General features: G+C 49.7%; 1 protein-coding gene across 4 annotated transcripts in view; it reads right to left on the bottom strand.

Annotated features, from left to right (window-relative positions):
- NRG2 (neuregulin 2) overlaps positions 1–19,353 on the bottom strand; it is a 156,325-nt gene that overhangs the window by 26,291 nt on the left and 110,681 nt on the right. For 3 of the 4 annotated variants that reach the window (XM_042025351.1, XM_042025350.1, XM_042025352.1), the window contains exons 3-5: positions 18,301–18,419; positions 15,054–15,119; positions 4,923–5,043 (exon numbers count right to left, since the gene is read on the bottom strand). In XM_042025351.1, coding sequence (XP_041881285.1) covers positions 4,923–5,043; positions 15,054–15,119; positions 18,301–18,419 — 306 coding nt within the window. The remainder of the gene's footprint in view (positions 1–4,922; positions 5,044–15,053; positions 15,120–18,300; positions 18,420–19,353) is intronic. The other variant, XM_042025353.1, reaches the window with a different exon arrangement.

Here is a 19,353-nt window from a genome sequence, read left to right as displayed (position 1 = left end):
TGCCTTCACCGAGCCTTTGCTGCTGCAGGATCGGCTTCCACACTCTGATGGGCCTCAAGGGTCTGATACGGTTACAGTGCATTGAGCAGGATGCACAGATGGGTCACTTGAACCTGAAATGGTACCTGATCTCATCACCCAAGATAAACAGCATGCAAAACCCAAGGAACGAGTCCTGGCTGGTTCAGGGGATTTGGAACAGGATGTGGAGATTTTCACCCCTGGCTCTTCATTTCCAAAGGCATTGCAACACCTCCCCACAGAACTGCTCGTACATCCATGGCACAGTGACGTCCTTGTGGCTGTGCAATGAGCAGCTCGTGCTGACCAAATGCCACTGGGAGGGGTGGAACAGCTCCGGATGCCACAGGGCAGCTGAGCAAACAGTGCTGCCAGCAGGACCACAGCTGTACAGGATCCCTGTGATGTTCACACCTTTGGATGGTGCACTGGGAAAGCACAGGGGAGCTGGCGGTGTGGCCAACCTTTCAGAATGATCTTTCCTTTTCCTGGGACAATGTGAAGGAAACAATACATTTGGAGGAGGTGAACATGTGATTTTGAAAGTTGGTGACTTGGATTCATCAGCTGGTTTAGAAATGATCTGTTCTCCTTTTGCTTTGTTTTGTTTTTATTCTCTCCTTGACTCTCACTTTTTGCCTGAGGTGCACCAGGCCTCTGACCTCACTCCCTCATGTGAGGCAGAGCTGTCACCCCAAGCACAGAGAGTCTGTTTATCTGTCAGCATTTGTAAATCCTCCAGTCTGATTCTTGCGAGCACAACTGGTCCAACATGACGTGGGGGTGTTGCTCTGTACTACTCTTTAAGTCTTCTGACCCCACACAAGATCCTGGCCCAGGGCAGAACACTTTGACTCCACTGGCCACATGAAAGAGACCTGAAGAGTGTTTTAGCGGGCAGAGAAGGCTCTGCAGTGATGAGACCTGACTTGCTGCTTTCTTTGGCTGGGAAGACCCCAACTGTACCTAACGTGTGCCAAGACCTAACTGGGAAAAAGAGCATTTCTGCTCTTTGGACAGCACAGCCCTGTGGGGCACCCAGCAATAAAAGATTGGAGCAGCCTCCAACTGCTCTAAGTTGTGCCAAGGACTCTGTGGGCTCCAGGATGGAGGCAGATCCAAGAGCAGAGGCTGCCAATCATCCCAACACTGTGTTTGACTGGACACAACAAAGCAGGCACCACTGTTGTGTGTCCCAGCCCAGTGCAAGGCCTTGCTTGTGTGCATCCCTTCTGTGGCACCTTAATGTGCTCTACTCAAGTCTGTCACTGCCCTGGAGTCCAGCTCCTAAGGCCTCTCTGAGCAAAATGGTCTGGAGAAGGGTTCAGAAATTCTTCTTCTCAAGTGCTTGGAGCACAAGGGCTGCTGCATCAGTCCTGTCTGTGTGTGGCTCAGTCATTTCCCAGGTTTATGCTGAAAATTTGCAGAATATTTGAGGCAGATCCCACTTCTCTCATCTAACTTCCAGGTGGTCTGTTTGCAGAGTCAGGATAACAGCACAGATTGCTTTGTGTTCAGGTTTCCTTTGACACCAGCATGTGTAGAATTTACTTCAAATTAAGGACAAAATTATGGAAGAACATAATCCAGAAATACACCGTTTCTGAAACAGCTCCAAGTCCATTCTGGGCTCTTCCTCAGTGAAGAAAATGCTTTGTCCAAGGTGTAGCTGAAGTGTGTTGAAAAGGGAGGGAGGAAGTGGGATTACAGGCAAATACTTGTTCCTCAGGATTTAAAAGACCAGGAGGACCTGGTCCTTAGGATTTAAAAGACCACGTTTCTGGAAAGCCTGTTATAAAATAATAGTAAAAGGCCAGCTGCCAATTTAGGCAATATTTGTAGCAAATCGAGCATGAAGCACATCAGGAGAAGAAATTATTTGAAAACTCATCTGCTATTTTTGGTGCAGACTGCCAGGGGGAACATCTACAGGAAGGATTTCTGTGCTTCTGGACAGCTGCAAGAACGGAACCCACTCCAGGAAGCCGATCACAGGATGGTGGCAGGCAGTGAACAAGAACACTCTAAAACTCTAGTAACTGGCATTGGAAAGGCTGGCAACATCACATGGGTGCTGGAGGGGTAGAATCCCCTGAGCATTCAGTGAGGGAGGGCTGCAAGCTGGCACAGGGGACCAGAGATCCCCCCAGGCCCTGCTGACTTATTGGAAGAGCAACATGGAAACAGCACATGGACACTTGTTGTTCCTCACTGGAGCTGCTCACGTGGCTCCTGTTGATCTCCAAAGCATTTGAAGAGGTTGTGAGCAGAACCTACTGATCTCCTCCATGCTCCTGGCTCAGAGGCACCATGAGGCTGGAGGACCAAGGCTGCTGTTGCAGAGGTCAGAAATGAAGGTCGAAGCTGTATGTTTTGCCTCCTTTCCTTTCTCCTCCGAGTCTGTATTGCTGCATCTTTCACAAACACAGCAGCAGATCTCCTGTCCTGGTGCAATGAGGAAGCTGTGGAATGTCAACTCTTTCTTTGCAGGCAAAGGGGAAGTCTGTTTATTCATCAGCATCTCCCCCAAGAATCACCCATGTCACTGGGAGAGCCATTTTATGGGGAACACTGTTCAGTTCAAATGCTTCTGCATCCCTCAATAACTATTATCCTTCGGAATCCAGAAACTCTAAAATTACACCACTTCAAGAGCCAGGTTTTCTTATCTTCAGTCTGTGATTTAATGATAAAAGCACCCAAGGAGAATGAACATCCAGAGATCTCCTCAAGCAGTAAGATCAGAAGTGACTGTGCCATGTGGAAGGCACTGGGTCCCCCGGGTTTCCATGAACACGGAGCCACATTTTCTGGCAGATGAACAGTGACAGTGCAGACCTTCCCAGCATCTCCTTCTGGGTAACACTTTCCTGCCCTTCCACACATGCCTGCTCAATTCCCGTCTGGTTTTAGCAATTGGTATCTTGGAACTCATGGGAAAAGGATATCATTTTACCATCTGCAAGTGAGGCTTTCAAATGAGATGAAATAATTAGGGCTGTTTCGTGTGGCACGTAAAATCTTAATGGAATCCATCACTGAGCGTGCCCTCTGCTCATCAGCTGTCAGAGCAGCCTGGTTGGAAGGTAGGCTGTTTCTTCATGAGGCTGGAATTACTTTGGCTAAAACAGTCTGTCTGCTGAAAGACGTTTGACACCTACCACAGTATTCTTCTCTAGGCAAAGGTGATTCTTCTGTACGGCAGGATTTCAGGTAACTCTTGTTGTAATGGAAAATTGATCCGATTTGAATCTTGATCTGGATTTAAGTTCTTTCCAAAAGAAACAGCCTTGAAGTCTATGCTTCTGGCATGACCACTTTGCTCACAGATAGAGATGTTGATTCACACCCTCCTCCAGACTTCAAGGGTTTAGCCCTTCCCAGAATAGAAAGACTGGAACTGCTGGGGCTTCCTGGGCTACAGCTACACCAGAATAGTGGCTGTGACTTTATCAGCAATATGGGGCTTCCCCCATGTTTCCTGTGGGGAACACTGACAAGATGATGCCGGTGCCACCAGGAAGCCAATGGCAGGGACAACTACACTAAAGCACAGGGCTGTGGGGACAGGGGCTGCTCCCGCTCCTCGCACATGGCAAACGTGGAAGCCACAGCTTCTGGTGTCTGTCCTACCCAGCTCTTTCTGTGTCTAAGGGGCAAGTCTGGGAGAACTGGGAGATGCTCCTTCCCCCACAGCTGACCCTGCACTGCAGAGCAAGAGCACAAGAGCCCAGCAGGATACGTTTCCAGATGGCCTTTTCTGCTGCTCCCTGCCAAAACAATGGAGTACTGGGAGAAGGGAGGAGTTGTGCTCAGTGTGATCCAGCCCACAGGCTTTCCACAGGGGTGAGGGTTCAGTTCAGGTGCATCCTCCAAGGCCTGAGGAGCTGAGGTGCCTGATGAGCATCACATCCTGCAGTGCTGCTGGGCTGACATCCATGGAGGTAAAGACCTTTGGCTGTGTCTCCACTGAGAGGTCTCTGGGCTCCAAAGGGAGAAAATTGTCAGCTCTGGGCTTCTCCAAGCTGGGCAGTGATGCCTGGGTCACCAGGTGAGCTCAGAAGAGGATTCCATCTGCTCAGTGGATGCACACCCAGGGCACTCCCTCCTGCTGACTGTGCAGGAGCCCAGGGGCACCTACAGGTGTGCTCTGGGTGCCTGCACCTCCAGCACTGGCAGTCAGACTGCACAGCTTATCCACAGGCACTATTAGGCTTGGGGGGTGAGGTGTGAGATGCTATTGGGCTTTCTGGCTGTGAGCCAGGGGTGAAAAAGTCTCACATCCCATTCCACATCCCTCAGGCTGTGCAGCCCCACTGCAAACCCTTCAAAGCAGTTCATTTTAAGGATAACTTAGTACATGTCTCTGTTTTTTATTGTGGGTTTGAAGGAGGAAACAAACATCCCACAGTGGCTACAAAGCTGCACAGAGAGGGGAACAGCTGGGTGTTAACCCTGGGCCCATGAGGTACAGGAGAGGTCGGGGCAGGTCTCAGCAAGGGGACCCCTCCAGTAAAGGGGGAGGGAGGAGGCTGTGCCCTGGGAAGGTCCCCCTGACTGGAGGGCAGAACGTGTCAGCTCAGGGAGAGCAAAAGGGACCCAAATTTCCCTGAAGCTGCAGAGGAGAAAGGGGAAAAAGGGAAAAGAAACAGCCAGGACAAACATATTCTTAGAGGGAGAAAAGCCAAGAAAAGTGAGCAGTGACACGCACACAAAAAAGGAAAATACGAATCCTTGTCCCCCACCCTTGCCCCTCTAGTGCCCCTTTCTGAACCTGCACAGCTCAAACTGCAATTGCCAGGAGAACTTCAGAGCTCCCCCCCACTCTGGCAGTTGCACAAAGGTCTCCTCTCCCTCAGCCAAGGAATTTCCATATTGACACAAGAACTCCACTCACTTACTTGCACGACAGCTGATTAATCCCCTCGATGTAGTAGCACACCCCTCCATTGACACAATAGGACTTGGCTGTTTCGTTGCATTTTCTGGCATGCCCGGACCAGGAGGAGAGAGTTGTGGTTACTGCAGGGGAAAACAAAAACACACACAAAAAGGATATATTGTTATTTCCTTTGTTGGGCAATTCTGCTTCCTTAGATGATTTTCTACAAGTTCATTTGCCAAAGTAAAAACCCCAGAACTACAAACCTCAGCCTGCGCCTTTAGACCCACCTTCAGGTCCTGGGGCTGCAACTTGACCCTTCCTTTCCCAGCAAAAGGGGCCAAGTGAGTGAGGAGTTGAAGACTCATCTTCCTCTAAGCAGCCAGCATGTAGAACAAGATCATTTTTTTGGCAAGCTGTAGGGAAGTGCCCCTTTCCCGCTGTCCTTGCCCCCCGTCATGCTCGGAACGCTGTGCCAGCAGGCAAGCAGGAGGTCAGGAAGAAGAGGAGCTGAGGAGTCACAGAGCCACAGTGACGTGCTGCTGAGGCCTGAGTACACCAGGACACTGGACCCAGACCCAGAGGTACTGCAGGGGACTTGGCATTGCTCCTCACCTCTGTCAGGGAATGAGTTTCCAGAGCCAGGAGCAGGCCTGGCACAAGCAAGAGCAGCTCCATCTGTCCCTCCCCGCTCCTGAGCGTTGCTGTGTGCTGCCACAACAGGGCTGCCCCAGCAGCAGCAGAAGTCAGCCAGCCCCAGCTCGTGCTATGAGGGAGGCAGCCAGCATGACTCAAGTTCCTGGGATACAGGTGCTTCTCCAAATCTAAACTTCTTTCTAGAGAAAAGCTTTACAGTCCTGTAAGCTACAAGAAAACCTGAAGGTAGTCTGCAGAATTTCACTGTAATTCCTGTGTCTGAGAGACTCAGATGAACTTACAGCCCAAAGCAGAGTCTCCAAAGGTAAAACAAAGGCTTCTAGCAAGGAAAATACCTGTTGTTAGAGCACTGATACAGGTTACAGAAGGTGAGCAGCTTTGGGGAATACAGACCCATCTTCACATAACTCAAAGAAGGGCTGGGCACTCAAAAGCATGAATTTGTTACAATTGAGCTCTTAATCTCATTAAAAATAGTTGCCTTTCCTAGACTACCCACCTTGCTCAGACCCTATCACAATTACACCTCCAGCAGTGTGGCTAGTACCTCCTTTGCAGCACCTTGTATGCTGTAGTCAAGGCTTCTGAGGAGATACTCTCTTCCATCCTGTTTTCCAAAGCGTGAACAAGCCTCATGGAGAGGTTAGTGACACCATCCCTGAGACTGAACTCCTCACTGACACAGGATTCGAGGAAGAAAGCTTGAACCAGAGCCAGGCAGGAGCCAGTCAGAGACACAGGAGGAGCAGCAGGGCAAGCTGTGGCCTGTCCCAGAGGGAGCCAGGGCTGCTCCCCACTCCTCGGCACCCTCTGTGCTCATCCCACCTCTGCAGGGGCTCCGAGGCTGCCTCTGGCTGCAGCCCGCACGCCAGAGCCAAGGGCTGTATTCCCGTGATCCAGCTCCAGCCCAGCACCTGCTGGGAACATCCAGGCTCTCCCAGGCAAAGGAGGGCTCCCAGCACCTCTCACATGTGGGTGATGCTTGGCACACGAGCAAGCAGACAAGTTTGTTCTGGCTCTCATGCTTTTGGGTCTCTCTGCCTGCGTGGAGTCCATGGCTCTCCGAAGGAGGAGTTTCCCGCTGGGCTGTGCCCAGGTGGAGCAGCCCACGCTGTTACCTGTGCATGGCTCAGGGCAGGGCCAAGCTCCCTGCTCAGTTTGTTTGAACCATGCATTGTCCTGTCCATTGTCTTCCATTCCCATAAGGAAGTGGACGCCTCCCACTGCCTGACAGGCCGGGGTTGTGCACGGAGCAGAGCTATTTCCATGCTTTGCCTTGAATAACCATTGCCTCTGGCTCTGTCTTTCACAGCTATCCAGGGCACAGCAAGATGTCCCAAAGTGCTCTGCAAACGAGACTTGGAAAACACTCCAGCAAAGACCCGAAATGCTCACAGCCCTGGGACAGCAGCTGCTCCCTGAGGGCACGTCCTGCCAGCCAGCTGGGAGCCAAATGTGGACAGCAAGCAGAGTGCACACACTGGAGTGGTGGAGCAGAGGATGGTTCAACCAAGCTTCCAATGAAACTCTTGCAAAAATCTGAAAACTCCCAAACTTCTGCTGGAAATTCAGCACTCCCTTCCAGTTAAGATTAATGGTAACTAAAAGCCAAAGCCATTATGAGTCTGTGTAATTTATCTGGGGAATGCAGACTCATTATACAGACAAGGCTTTATAATTTATACCTTTACAAGATAGTAGCACATTTCTATTCAGAAGAGGAGAGCTTTGGGTCTCCGGTAAGTGTGGGTCTCTGCAAGTGTACCATCAGATCAGGGAGCACTGAAACTTCATCAACCAAAGCGCTGGTGCAAATTGGAAGGCACATGGATTAAGAGCAAGCACATGCTGCAGGGAGCTGTCACCCCTGCAACCATCAAATACACCACTTGGTAGCAAGCAAAACGATCCATCTGGCAAAGTCTCGCATCATAAACCCTACAGGAAATGATTCTGGAGCAAGCCCTGCCACAGCAAGAGAGGGGCAGAGAGGGAGAACCGAAAACAGAGCCCAGAAACCTCCCCAGAGGAAACCCCCCCTAGATAAGAAGACACCCAGCCCACCGAGAAGGGTGGATGGGAAGATGCAGTGCTGTGTGGTGTGATACCAGGGTGGATTACAGTGCTCATCAGCCAGAGATTGCATGGGATCTTCATCCCATAGAAACAGTTTTGTCCCTTTTAAACAGATAAAAAAGAGCCTGACATGATTGAGGCTGGGGCATGTTGGCCACTTCTAGGGGACAGCTGTCAGTAGAGCTGTGCCTGTCAGGAGAATGCATGGCTGATCACCTCTGCTAGAAGCACCTTGCAAATGTCATTATCCTTTAAACCCTGTTTCCTGCAAGTGCCTTGCCTTTTATCCCAAAGAAGCACAAAGTGTTTTAAAACTGACTCATGGAATCATATTACTACGGTCCATTTGTCAGCACAGAGATGTGGCAAAGGCCACAGAGAGAGGCAGTTCCCTGAAGAGAGAAGAGAGCATTAGGAAATGAGGCCATTTTAGACTAAAAGCTGAGCACTACTGGGCAAGCCAAAGCCCTGCCTTGCCCCCAACAGTGGCAAAACTGAAGAAAGAAGATCAGCATGAGCACACAATGATAATCTTCCTTAGGCCACCCAGGACGGGGGGCTCAGAGACACCCCAAGACAGCCACAGTGTCCTTACATTTAGTGGCCTTTGCTGGATTCTTCCAGCAACACGTTTAGTTGCTGTTTGAACAAATCTAATCTTGTAGCATCCACAATATTTGCGACAAGAGCTCCGGTGCTACACACACAGCGTGCAAGGGCACATCTCCATTCAATTCTTTTAACCTGCCCTTTTCTGCCTCTTGAGTTAGAAAAAACGGGTCATTATCCCCACTTGTTTCCCCTGTGCCACCTGTGGCATTACAGGCACAGCCAGCATCTCCTTTCCTAGCTGGGAATCTCTTTGTATTCCTTTTTTGGGTCATCCCTGGTTCTGGTTTTCTCTTTGGAAATAGCAAGACCATACGTCACACATGGTATTTATGGGATATCTATTCCAGTTACAGGAATTCCTGATGTTCTTATTGAGGTTTGATACACTGAGTACAGATCTTTATCTCTTATAACCCTGAAATCTCACTGCTGTGTGGTAACACATAGTCTAGAGCCTTCCAAGGTGCCTGATCACCCTGGGATGTTGCTGCAACTGGGACTTCACATTCATGATTGCAACTATTTAGGGAGCAAGGAAGGAGAGACCTGCCACGCTCTAGTGGGAGGACAAAGGGAAGCAAAATGTCTCACTTAGAAAATGTTAACTGTGCCTGGCCTGAAACGTGGCCCTCTGACACCCTGTGGCTGCAGATCACACATGAGCACCTCAAAGCATGATGCCAAAGGAGATTTCAGTGGGTTTCCACCCCATTAGTGGGAGAATTATCCCAGATTCACAAGTTACTTGGTGTTTAGCTCTATTCCCCATCAGCCTGGGCCACTGCAAGTACTTTAATAACTACATGCCTGGTCCAGAGTCATCTGCACTGGGATGTCTGACGCTGGTATAGGGAACCTCACACACAGTTCATTTACAGCCATGCAGGTACTCTCACCTCTGTGCCAAACACTACACAGCTGTGCCTGGTGATCCAGAAATTATTTCCCACAGCTATTTCACATTAACTGCTGCACAGTACCCAGCACATTTTACCCCCCCTTGGCTGGTTGGTTGGCAGAATAAGTCCTTCATTCAGCCTCCAACACAACTCCATCTATCCCAAATGGCTTGGAAAGTTGTAAAGCTGCTGAGATAAGTGGAGAACTGAATAAGCAAGGGAGCAGTTTTTGGGTGGTAGCAGGGCGGAACAGGACTCATGGAGGCAGTGGGATGTGATGAGGGGGTTGTGCAGTAACACCAGTCATGCACCAACAGCCTCCCCAGGTACTTCCACAAATTAAAAGCGGAAAACAAGGAGTGTGCACGAGGCAAGCTATGGAAAGCAAGTGGTGGCATTTCCTTTTGACCAGAGGGAATGAGGAAGGCACCCCTGAGACACACAGTGGCAACCTGGTCAGAAAGCCCCTGCAGGGTGAGAGAAGGGCTGGAGCAGCTCACCCATCAGCAGGTCAGATCCCCAGCTGGTCTTCAGTCCCAGGACTGAGAACAAAGCTGAAGGGAGGAGGTGAGGACAAAGGAGACAGGGGAATAAGGAGGCGAAGAAAAGAGGGGAGTAAGGAAGTGAGGACAGGGAAAAAAGAGGAGGAAAGACGTGAGGACAGGGAAAAGAAGGCTGCCTCTTGATGATGTGTTTGTGAATGATCTGCAGCCACGTTTTATTGTTGCTGCCCCAGCCAGTGAGGACAGAGCAGCATAAACACACAAGAGAGTCACAGCACTGGAGTCATTCAGAGAGTCTGTTTTCCACCACACGCCTCAGTTACTCTGGACTATCATCAATGACAGGGCAACAGAGAAGAGAGCCAGGGGCAGTGACTCTGCTGGGTGGACTTCCCCTCCCACAACCCATCTACGCAGAAAGGCCATTAATGATTGTGCAGGGATTCTTACACAATTCCTGCAGTGCACGTCATTTAACCTTTGCAGGTAGCTCACCAGCCTGTTCTCAGAAGTCTGGTGAAATACTCCCCCTGCAAAGAGTTAATTAATGCAGCTTGGACTATAAATTATTGTTAATTTTTCACGAACTACAGCTACTGTCGAGGAGAGCAGGGAGACAGCGATAGCTTCGCCACTCCTTTTCTTCTTTATAAATAGCTGTGGCTGGTGGGTTCATAGAGTACAGACACTTTATTCTCTCAATATTTAGACATTCAGTTAGACAGATGAACTCAGCTGGTTGGGGAGTGTATACAGATTACCTGCTCTGTATATGCCTCGTGTACTTACTGATAAAACACAGAATTGCTGAGGTTCCCCTCAACAGAGTTCATCCAACTACTTGTTAGAAGAACATGGATGAGAAGGTGTCTGGCCAAGATATTTCTTGTTGTAGCACTGTAATCCTGGCACGAGCCACACTAAATCCATGATTTACACTGATTAACACATGGAGGGGCTGGTGATCCTCACCATTCCCTCTGTGGCAGATTTCTGTGTGTCTGATACAACACCTCCTCTCGCAATAAACCTGAGCAGAGTCTGGATGCTGCCTGCTGCTCTCTGTACATGAAATCAGAAGGGCCTGTGCACACTGGGGCTTGCCTGACAGCAGACTGGGGACTCTGGAGGTCATAAAAATTCTGCTCCTGTGTGTTTATTCATTTGGAAATGACCAAATATTTACCCCGCTTTTTACTGAAATAGATCCTGCTGGAATCATGTTTCCAGTTCTGGAGGGGATCATTAGGATCAATAGTTGCAGACTAGGAGTTCATCCCAAGATACAAACACCAGACTGCAAGACTCTCATCATGGAGCATCAGATGCCACTGATCAAAACAGCACAGGTTGCATTCCTCACCTCTCCCATCTGCACTGTTCAGGGGTTTCACTAAGAAACAAGTTTAAAGGTTTCTGAGCACTCAGGGGCTGCCTGTTTCCATGGGACAGCCAGTAACTGCAGGGCCAAAGTCCTGTGTTACTGTCAAGCTTCTAGTTACTCCTCTAGAATGATCTCTCCAGCTTTATGAGGGAGCCTTTCCTATGCTCTTCTCTACCAGAGAGGTCTGAAATGCACACTACAGCAGTGCAGCATTTCATTTTCCCAAATCCCCATCATCAACTGTAATAGCAGCAACATGATACTTCAATGAGGGGATTTGTTCAGCAACCTAAAAATCCTTTTGCAGAGCCAATGCCAGCATGAAAGCTTCGCAAGCAAGGCAGCTGAAGCCCAAGAAGTGAAGCAACACACCAGGATCCCAGGATGGAGCCAGAAGAGCAGATCCCCTGGTCCACAGCCCAGCTCTGAAGGCTGGGCTCAGCCTCAGTGCTCCCAGGGGACATCAGCTCCCACCCCACACTTCATCCTGCCCCTCTTTGCCTTTAGAGTCACTGCCTGTCCTTACACCACACCTCGAGTAGTAGCTGTGTGACTGCTTAAAAAATACACAGTGTGCAGAATGAGCAGTGGGCAGGATCTGGCAGCTGCCAGGCACCACACAGCTCCCTGCAGACTGGCAGTGAGATCCCCACATTCACCTCAAGGTTCCGTGCCTGCGTGCGTGCAGGTTCCGCTCAATTACGACCACACCTCCAGCAATGGGGTTTAAATTATCTGAGCAAAGACCACGCCAGGACTTATTTTTAGTCTAATATTGAAAACTGCTCTGTTCACATGGCCAGACTTGTGTCTGTTCTTGTCCATGCTCTGGGCTGGCTGGACACCCTTCAACTCCAAACCCAGAGCACCCTGCTCACGTTTGCAGCACTGGGAGCTCCAGGAGAGCTCAGTGGCCTCAGGCTGGAGGGGCTGGGGACTGACCAGCCAACTCACAGGCAGGTCTGCCATGGTCACCCAGTAAAGGCCATGCCAGACTGGATTTGAGAGCAGGTTTGGGGGGATTGGTTGAACTACAACTACGTGGCACATGTTTCTGTGGGGTGTGTGACTCACAAACCACAGCGCAGCTATTGCAACCATGCAGGTCCTTCAGGCCAAGCTCACCTGGCAGAGACAAAGTGAGGAGAACATTTCCAACAGCCAGCCATGCTAGGCATCAGGGAAGGTATTAAACTGGAGAGGGATTGCCTCAATGAGTCTACAAACTTCATCCAATGGCATCACCCAGATGACAGCTACGAAATCTGTGGACCCCAACCGGTGTGTGGAGAGTTGGACTTAACTGGAGAAAAAAGGACTCTTTCATCTACCTTTCCCACAGGGGTCTCTAGAGGGACTCTGGGGAGGGCTTGTGATCCCCAGCAGATGAAATAAAGGCCCCAAAACTAAATCCAGAGAGCCCAGCTTTCTTCCAGGTGCTTCATATTACCCCCAACCCTCTTGTTCTCAGCACAACTCAGCACTGCTTCTTCTGCTCTTTCTCCCCGTTTCACCTTCTCCCGCGATCCCGAGCCTCTCTCTGCTGCAGAGCACCCTCAGCCAGGGGCACTGGCAGCCCACACAGGCTGATAAAGCAGTCACCAGGCACTCACCCAGCTACAGAGCGAGCCAAGAGCACGAGCAGGGTCCGGGTGAGCAGCTGCAATGATCCACATGTTGGTTTAGAGCACCTGCCCACCACTGGCACATCCTCCTGTATCCTGACGTCCAAACCACACTTCCTCCACCTGGCCTGTGTTCTCTCCCTACCCTCAGGACTTCACCTGCTTGTTGAAGCCAAGGGAAGGAACTAGAGGAGAACTCAACAGCAGAAAGCAAGCACAAGGGATTGCCTGACCTTCTCAGGGATTTCAAACATTATCTTACCTTTTTAAAATGAAACTTTGAGAGCGTTTTACTATCTTTGTCCTGCATAAGCCTTCCACCTCAGAATGCTCTCCAGATTGCTTTGACCCTTCTTCCAGTTCTGCCTCCATCAGAATTCTTCTAAGTGTTGACACTGGTTCTTATCCTGTTTACCCAACTTGTCATAGCCACAGACTCCTGAACCGTGTTTAGCTGCCTCACGCTGCACCATGACAGGATCACGTTACCATTTCGAGTTCTCTGGATGTTGAAATGAGCATAAAGGACCTTTCTCTGTGCATTGGGGCACATGATCAAGTTACCACATCCCTGCAAGTTCCTGCCTGTGAGCTGAGCCTCTGTGACCACCCAGCTGCACAACCAAGACAAGCACAAAGTGTCTTATTTAACACGTTTTCACCATGAATGAGGCTACTGCACCACTGAATGAAGCTGAGTGGTGCCTCATGCCATTCACACACCAGCTACTGGGGGAACCAGTGTCTAAAATCCAGCAAGGGATTTACAAGATTTCAGTGAAACAACAAAGGTGGGACAACCCACAGGCGACTCTGAACACGGATATTGAAAAGAAATGCAAGACTTTTACGGGAATGAGATACTTGTCTGCTCTCCAGATCATCCCACCTCACATCTTCATCACCTCCCCATATGCTGTACACACGTGCAATTCTATGATACAACATCAATCACCATAAAAATCGGAGAGACTCTGAGTTATTCAGGTGACACTTGGGAGATACTGCAAAAAAAGGCATGTGAAGGAAAAAGTGAGTTACAGCTTTAACTCTGGAGACTTTGCCATCTCTTCCCATCGTTAGAAAAAAAAACCCAGACAGTGATGATGCATCCACAGAGGAAAGAAGTTTCCCAAAAGGGGAAATTTCTGTGTTTCCTTTCTGAGATTTGGCTTTTAAGAAAATAGCATTTCTCTAATATGATGCAAAGAAGTAGCATGGATCTCTTCTGGTGAAAACAAAGGAAAAAATCCTGGGGAAGGATGGTGTGGCCATGGCATTAATGATGCTGTATCTCAGGTTGGTGTCTCTAGTGCAGTCCAAGGCTAAGCACTACACAAGAGCACATTTTAAGTGCAGTTTTCTAATCAGAAAAGCTTTTAAAGAACACCTTACCAGTGCCTGCTGTGGCTGCAATCAGATTTCCTTTAAAATCATAAAAGACCGAGCTTTCAAAGGAGGAAACATCCCCATAAAATCTGCAGAGCAGAATCACCAACAGTGAGGCACAGCCAGCTGTGCTCTCAGCTCTGGGCATCTGCAGCTGGGATGGAAACACAGCACGGATCTCAAAATCCCTGCCTGGTCCTGGCTTCCCAGGGGTTTGGCCAGGACTCTGGTGGGCTCCCACTGAGGACAGACCCCCCTGACACAGACATAACATCCTCCACCAGAAATTGATGAGCCAACCTCCAGGCCCCGGGATTCTAATCTACGCTTGTATCCGTTCCTTGGTTTTTATTGCTCTGTGCCCATTTTCTACTGCTTTTGGGACAACTGAATAGGAGGGAATGCTAAAAAGCATTTCAGCCACACTAAATCAAATTAAACATTTGGGGAAATCTGGTTTTGCTTTCTGGAGACTCAGAAAAAGTGGGATGGCAGGGCATGGATGGATTTTCTGCAACTTTCTTATTACCTATGCTTAGAAGACTTGTGTCTTTTTTCTTGTCCTTGCTACAACCTGTTTTGGTTTTATCAACTATCCTCAAAAAAAAAAAAAAAAAACAAACCCAAACCCACAGCAATTTAAGAAACCCCTGTTAAATCAAAGGCCATAACAAGCACATCTTGCAAGTATCAATAACTCCATGTACTGAAAGAGCTGGGAATGCCTAAACTTCAGTTGCAATTTCAAGTAGCATGTTCTTTGAGCTGCCATTGCAATAGTTATCAAATTCTCCCTCTCCAAGATAGACACCAGCAATATAAATCAGATTTTTTTTTTTTTAAGATCTAGGGAAAGAAAGATCAGTGGCTTTGGGAAAAATCAGACAGAAGGAGTGATTAAAGAAGATTCCAGGAGGCAATAAAGCATTTATACAAAATGTCTCATAATAACAAACAAATTAGGGGAAAGCAGCTGTATGGGGGGAGAGGGGGAGAGGTACTTACACTCTTCTTCCATAACAACTATTTTAGTTTCTGAGGCTGGTAAGACTTGTGGTGCTTTCGTTGTTCCTGGGAAAATTAAGGTAAGAAAGTAGTGAACAAAATATCTCTTTTGAGCAGAGCAGGGTGGGCTTAGGTACTGTGGGGAGGAGCAGAGGGGCAGGTGCTGCTGGGGGGGACAGGCTGGGGGCTGTCAAGGTGTTAGTCCTGGTTTAGGGCAGGGGATTGGGGGGACAGAGTCAGGACAAGGAGTGTCCCTGCAGGGCATGGCACAGGGCACGATGTCCCCCTCGCTGTGAAGGGCCTCCTGTCATGACAAAGAGGCAGAAATGGCTCAGGGTCCACCTGGCAGGAGATGAGCAAAACTGCAGGAGGTTTTCGTAGTCCTGATGGCCACAAGAGCGCAAAGATGGGATGGCAGGACATGACAGTGGGAAAAAACGTGGAGTTTAAGAAAAGGTGGGATTTTCTGAAGAGCCTCCATCCCACGGGTACGTGAAGATCTGCAGCACAAACTGATGCTCCTACAAGAGGTGGAGGGACATGGAACAGACGGTGGCCATGGCCCCAGGCAGTAGGGGAGACAAGCACAGGTGCTGATTTCCTCTTTCTTAACCAGGATACTGGAATGCCCACAGACACCAGCTCCATTCAAACCCGCTGGCAGCACCAGCACCTTTGGAGAAGTCCCTCAGGCCCTCTGGATGCACAAAGGAGAAAGCCCAAGGAGCCTGGGCTGGGAGTGCAGTGCCAGTCAGAGACAGGGGTGAGACCACCACAAAAGCTAGAAGCAGAAAGAATTTTTTGCACAACTTGATTTTTTTCTGCAGTGTTTAATAAGGGGCAGGGCAGTTGAGGAGATGTGTAGAAATTATCTGAGGAGAAAAAGAGTCTGGAACAGTCACATCTCACCTGTGCCCTCATGGCCATGTGATATCCACATTAGACTACTCAATGAAGAGAACTGGGAAATGGGACATTTTTCTAAGAAAGCATCTAATTTACTTCAAAGTCATAAAAATCTGCAATACAACCAAAGCACAGCATATTTTGACTAAGCCCAGAAGCATTTCCACAGAAATTAACACCCTCACGAAGTTTCTCAGTGCAAAAACATTTATTTCTGAGCTGGGAGTTTTGTGGAAATACTGGAATTGTAGAGGAAGGATGAGGTGAGGCTTTGGCTGATGGGCATTTTCTAAGTGCCAAGGGGTCTCTGCTCTGCAGCCATTCCCTCTTTCTCTCTAAAGATGTGGTGGTTTTGGTGACTTGCAACAGACCTGTATGGCTGAAAAGCTGCTTTTCTGAAACTGGCAAGTGGTTTTGGAATAGAGCAAAGAGCACTTTGCCATGGAAGCCACAACGGGATCAGTGCTAGGGAGCCTGGGGAAGAAAAAACAGGAGACAACACACGTATGGATTCCGATGCCCTGATGAGTTTTCTACCGAAAGGTATCACAGAGGAAGGGAGCTTGCAGAAGTGAGGAAAGCTGTCGAGACCCCAAGAAAGCCCAGCAGTAAGGGAAGAGGAGTACTCCAGGACAGCACATGTCTGCATACTGGGGAAGGCTGCTTAACTCTGGGTAGCTCCAGGGGAGAGAGGAAAAAAGAGTGCAGAGGGGTGACAGGGCTGCCAAAGCCTCCAGAGATCACCATCACCTGGGCTACCTTTGCAGGGGGCTACAGCTGGCACTGCTGTCCTGGCAGGTGGTCTGCAAACAGCAGCAAGGTGCATGGGCAGCTGAGCAGCAAGCCAGGGGCAGGCTGGCGAGGCAGCTGAGAACATGGATTCATCCAGGCAGGGCATCCACCAGATTCACAGCACCCTGCAGCGGGATCTCTGTGTGTCTTTCATGGTTTTTCAGGTCTTAACACATTTCTGGGCACCTCAGGTGTGAGTCCATCCCTGCTGTGAGTGGTCCTTGCCACACAGCGTGGCTTCCTGAGGAGGGAGAGCTGAACCCTGACATGTGCTGCCTTCTCTGCCTGCAGGAAGGGGCAGCTGGAGGTTGCAGTGGCCAGATGTGCATTCACCTGGTGTGCAGATGTGCATTCACCTGGTGTGCAGGTCAGAGCCCTGCAGCAGGCACTGCTCAGCCACACTCCTCCTCTGGCAAGAGGGGTGCTGGTGATGGGGAAGGGGCCGCAGAGGAGGCAGACAGGGCTCTGATGGCTGCTCACAGGGAAGGGAGGTTGCACATGCAGCTCCCATCAAACAGGAGCAGTTTATGTGGCGTGGGACAGCCCGAGCGTGAGTCAAGGAAAAAAAGGAGAGCACTGCCTCAGTTTCTTACTCGGGACACCCTTCCTATCACAATCGGAAATAGACCCAGCAGAGCAGCAGGGCTGAGCTCACAGACATGGAGGATGAAGGCAGGGAGGTGTGAGCACGGACGGCTTTCCTCCAGACTCTGCAAGCACTGGGATTGAACAGGCAGGATAACTGAGGGGGGGGCTGTGTGACGCTGCAGCTTCACGGAACAAAAGATTCAGGATGGCAAACAGGCTGAGGGTAACAGAGAAAATACTGCCAGAAAGCAGCAGGAGAAAGCTACCTTCCCTCACACTGGGATAAGGCTGGTGAGAGAACAAAAAACTGGATCCCAGCAAAGGGCTGCAGAGCCCAGAGCCAGAGCCCAGCGCTCAAAGCCCAGGCTGCCACAGTGCCTGTTGTGAATGGCAGGAGGAAGAGCTTAGGAAATACAGTCATCCCCTCCCTAGCTGTGCCCTCCCAGCTTCTGGCAGTCACTGTAGGGACTTTCTGAGCCGGAGGGTGCATCCAAACCATCGTGTTAAGCAATATAATTATTATGACCAAGATAATAATAAAACCACCTAACCTCAGACTCCATCCGCTGAGCTCTAAGAGATGGAGCACACATTCTAGGATGAAAACCAGAAGCAACTTCACTCATCACAAAGCTATGGTCTGATTACTTGTCTTCTGGTGAGTTTTGCTTCTCAGAAATTCTTTAAAAAATGAAAACATCAAGCCCACCAGCTTTCTTTCCTCCTTACCCCTTTTTAAAAAAATACATAGACTGTAAGTTTATTTAAAATGTAAATTAACCACATTGCCAGTGACAGATAACAAAGATAAACATTTATGCTAAGCTGCATTTTTCTTATCTCCCAAGATTGTTTTACTCGATCTCCTGAAAGCATGAAACAAAATACAAGACAGACCATGTGCAGAACCTTTCTGTGGAATGGCAGACAGCTCGAGACATTTGCTGGCTTCTTCACTTACCACTTTTCACATTCAGGCTGCCTTTTGCGGTGTCTTTCCCTAAAACGTTCTCCGCTTCGCAGCTGTACTCCCCAGCATCTTCAAGCTTCACCTTGTTGAACTGCAGTCTGGAAATCTTTCTGTTGAAAAGTACAGCAGACATTTCTTACTCGATTGCTGACCAACCTCATGAAGTGACAACCATTCCTGGCCCTGGGATGCTGCCTGGAGGGTCACCCCTGCTTGACAGGATGGGCTGCCTGACCTTGAAGGCTGAATAGGCACTCAAGCCTGGACAGGATTTGGACAAGTCCCTTCCCAGGATTTTCTAGGGGAACATCTGCCTCTGAACCCACTGCTCTGAGCATGGTGCATGGTTTGGTCTGACACCTGCTCTCATTCACAGAAAGGCTTGTGAGGGCTTGAGGCCAAGAGTCCCAGCACCCCAGCACAGGCTTTCCACACTGGAAAACAGCCACTTTACTGATGGACACTGGGATCTGCCTGCCAGATGGAGATGTGGAGAGGAGATGCCTGTTCTGCACCTTCCTCAGCAGGAATGCTGAGCAGTCAGTGCTCCACTGGCTGTGTCCAGCAGTGCCACACACTCAGCACAAACACCCACGGGACCCAGGAGGACTCATTCCTCTCCAGCCTGCACATCCAATCCCTGGGGTTTGCCCTGGACATATCACTGGCAGCTTCATCTGGGCCTAAAAATACGGTGAGCACCTCATCTCCCCCAGATACACACTCTAATGGACTACAGACATGTGGGGCTGAGCTGCACACACTCATCTGAGCAGCCAGAAGTGCCTTGAAAGAGCAGGAGAGGGTGGGTGTGAGGACTGCCCGTGCCACCTCAGAGCCTGTGCCGCTCCTCCATGGGAGAGGGAGCAGCTCTGCGGCAGAGCTTTGCGGCGCTGCGGGAAGGAGCATCGCCTTTCCCACTGGCTATGACTCATTCCCTGCCATGGCTCTGACTAACAGGCAAAACCTTTTGTTGCCCAGTTTAACAAGGATCTATAGGAGCCTTCAGCACATGCTGGGTGCCACTCATGAGACCGCAGTGGG

Source organism: Corvus kubaryi, unplaced genomic scaffold (assembly GCF_017639235.1).
Source record: "Corvus kubaryi isolate FWS band 111438036 unplaced genomic scaffold, C.kubaryi_AGA036_p1.0 37270, whole genome shotgun sequence".
Taxonomy (NCBI): domain Eukaryota; kingdom Metazoa; phylum Chordata; class Aves; order Passeriformes; family Corvidae; genus Corvus; species Corvus kubaryi.
This window is presented reverse-complemented; position numbering and strand designations above follow the sequence as displayed.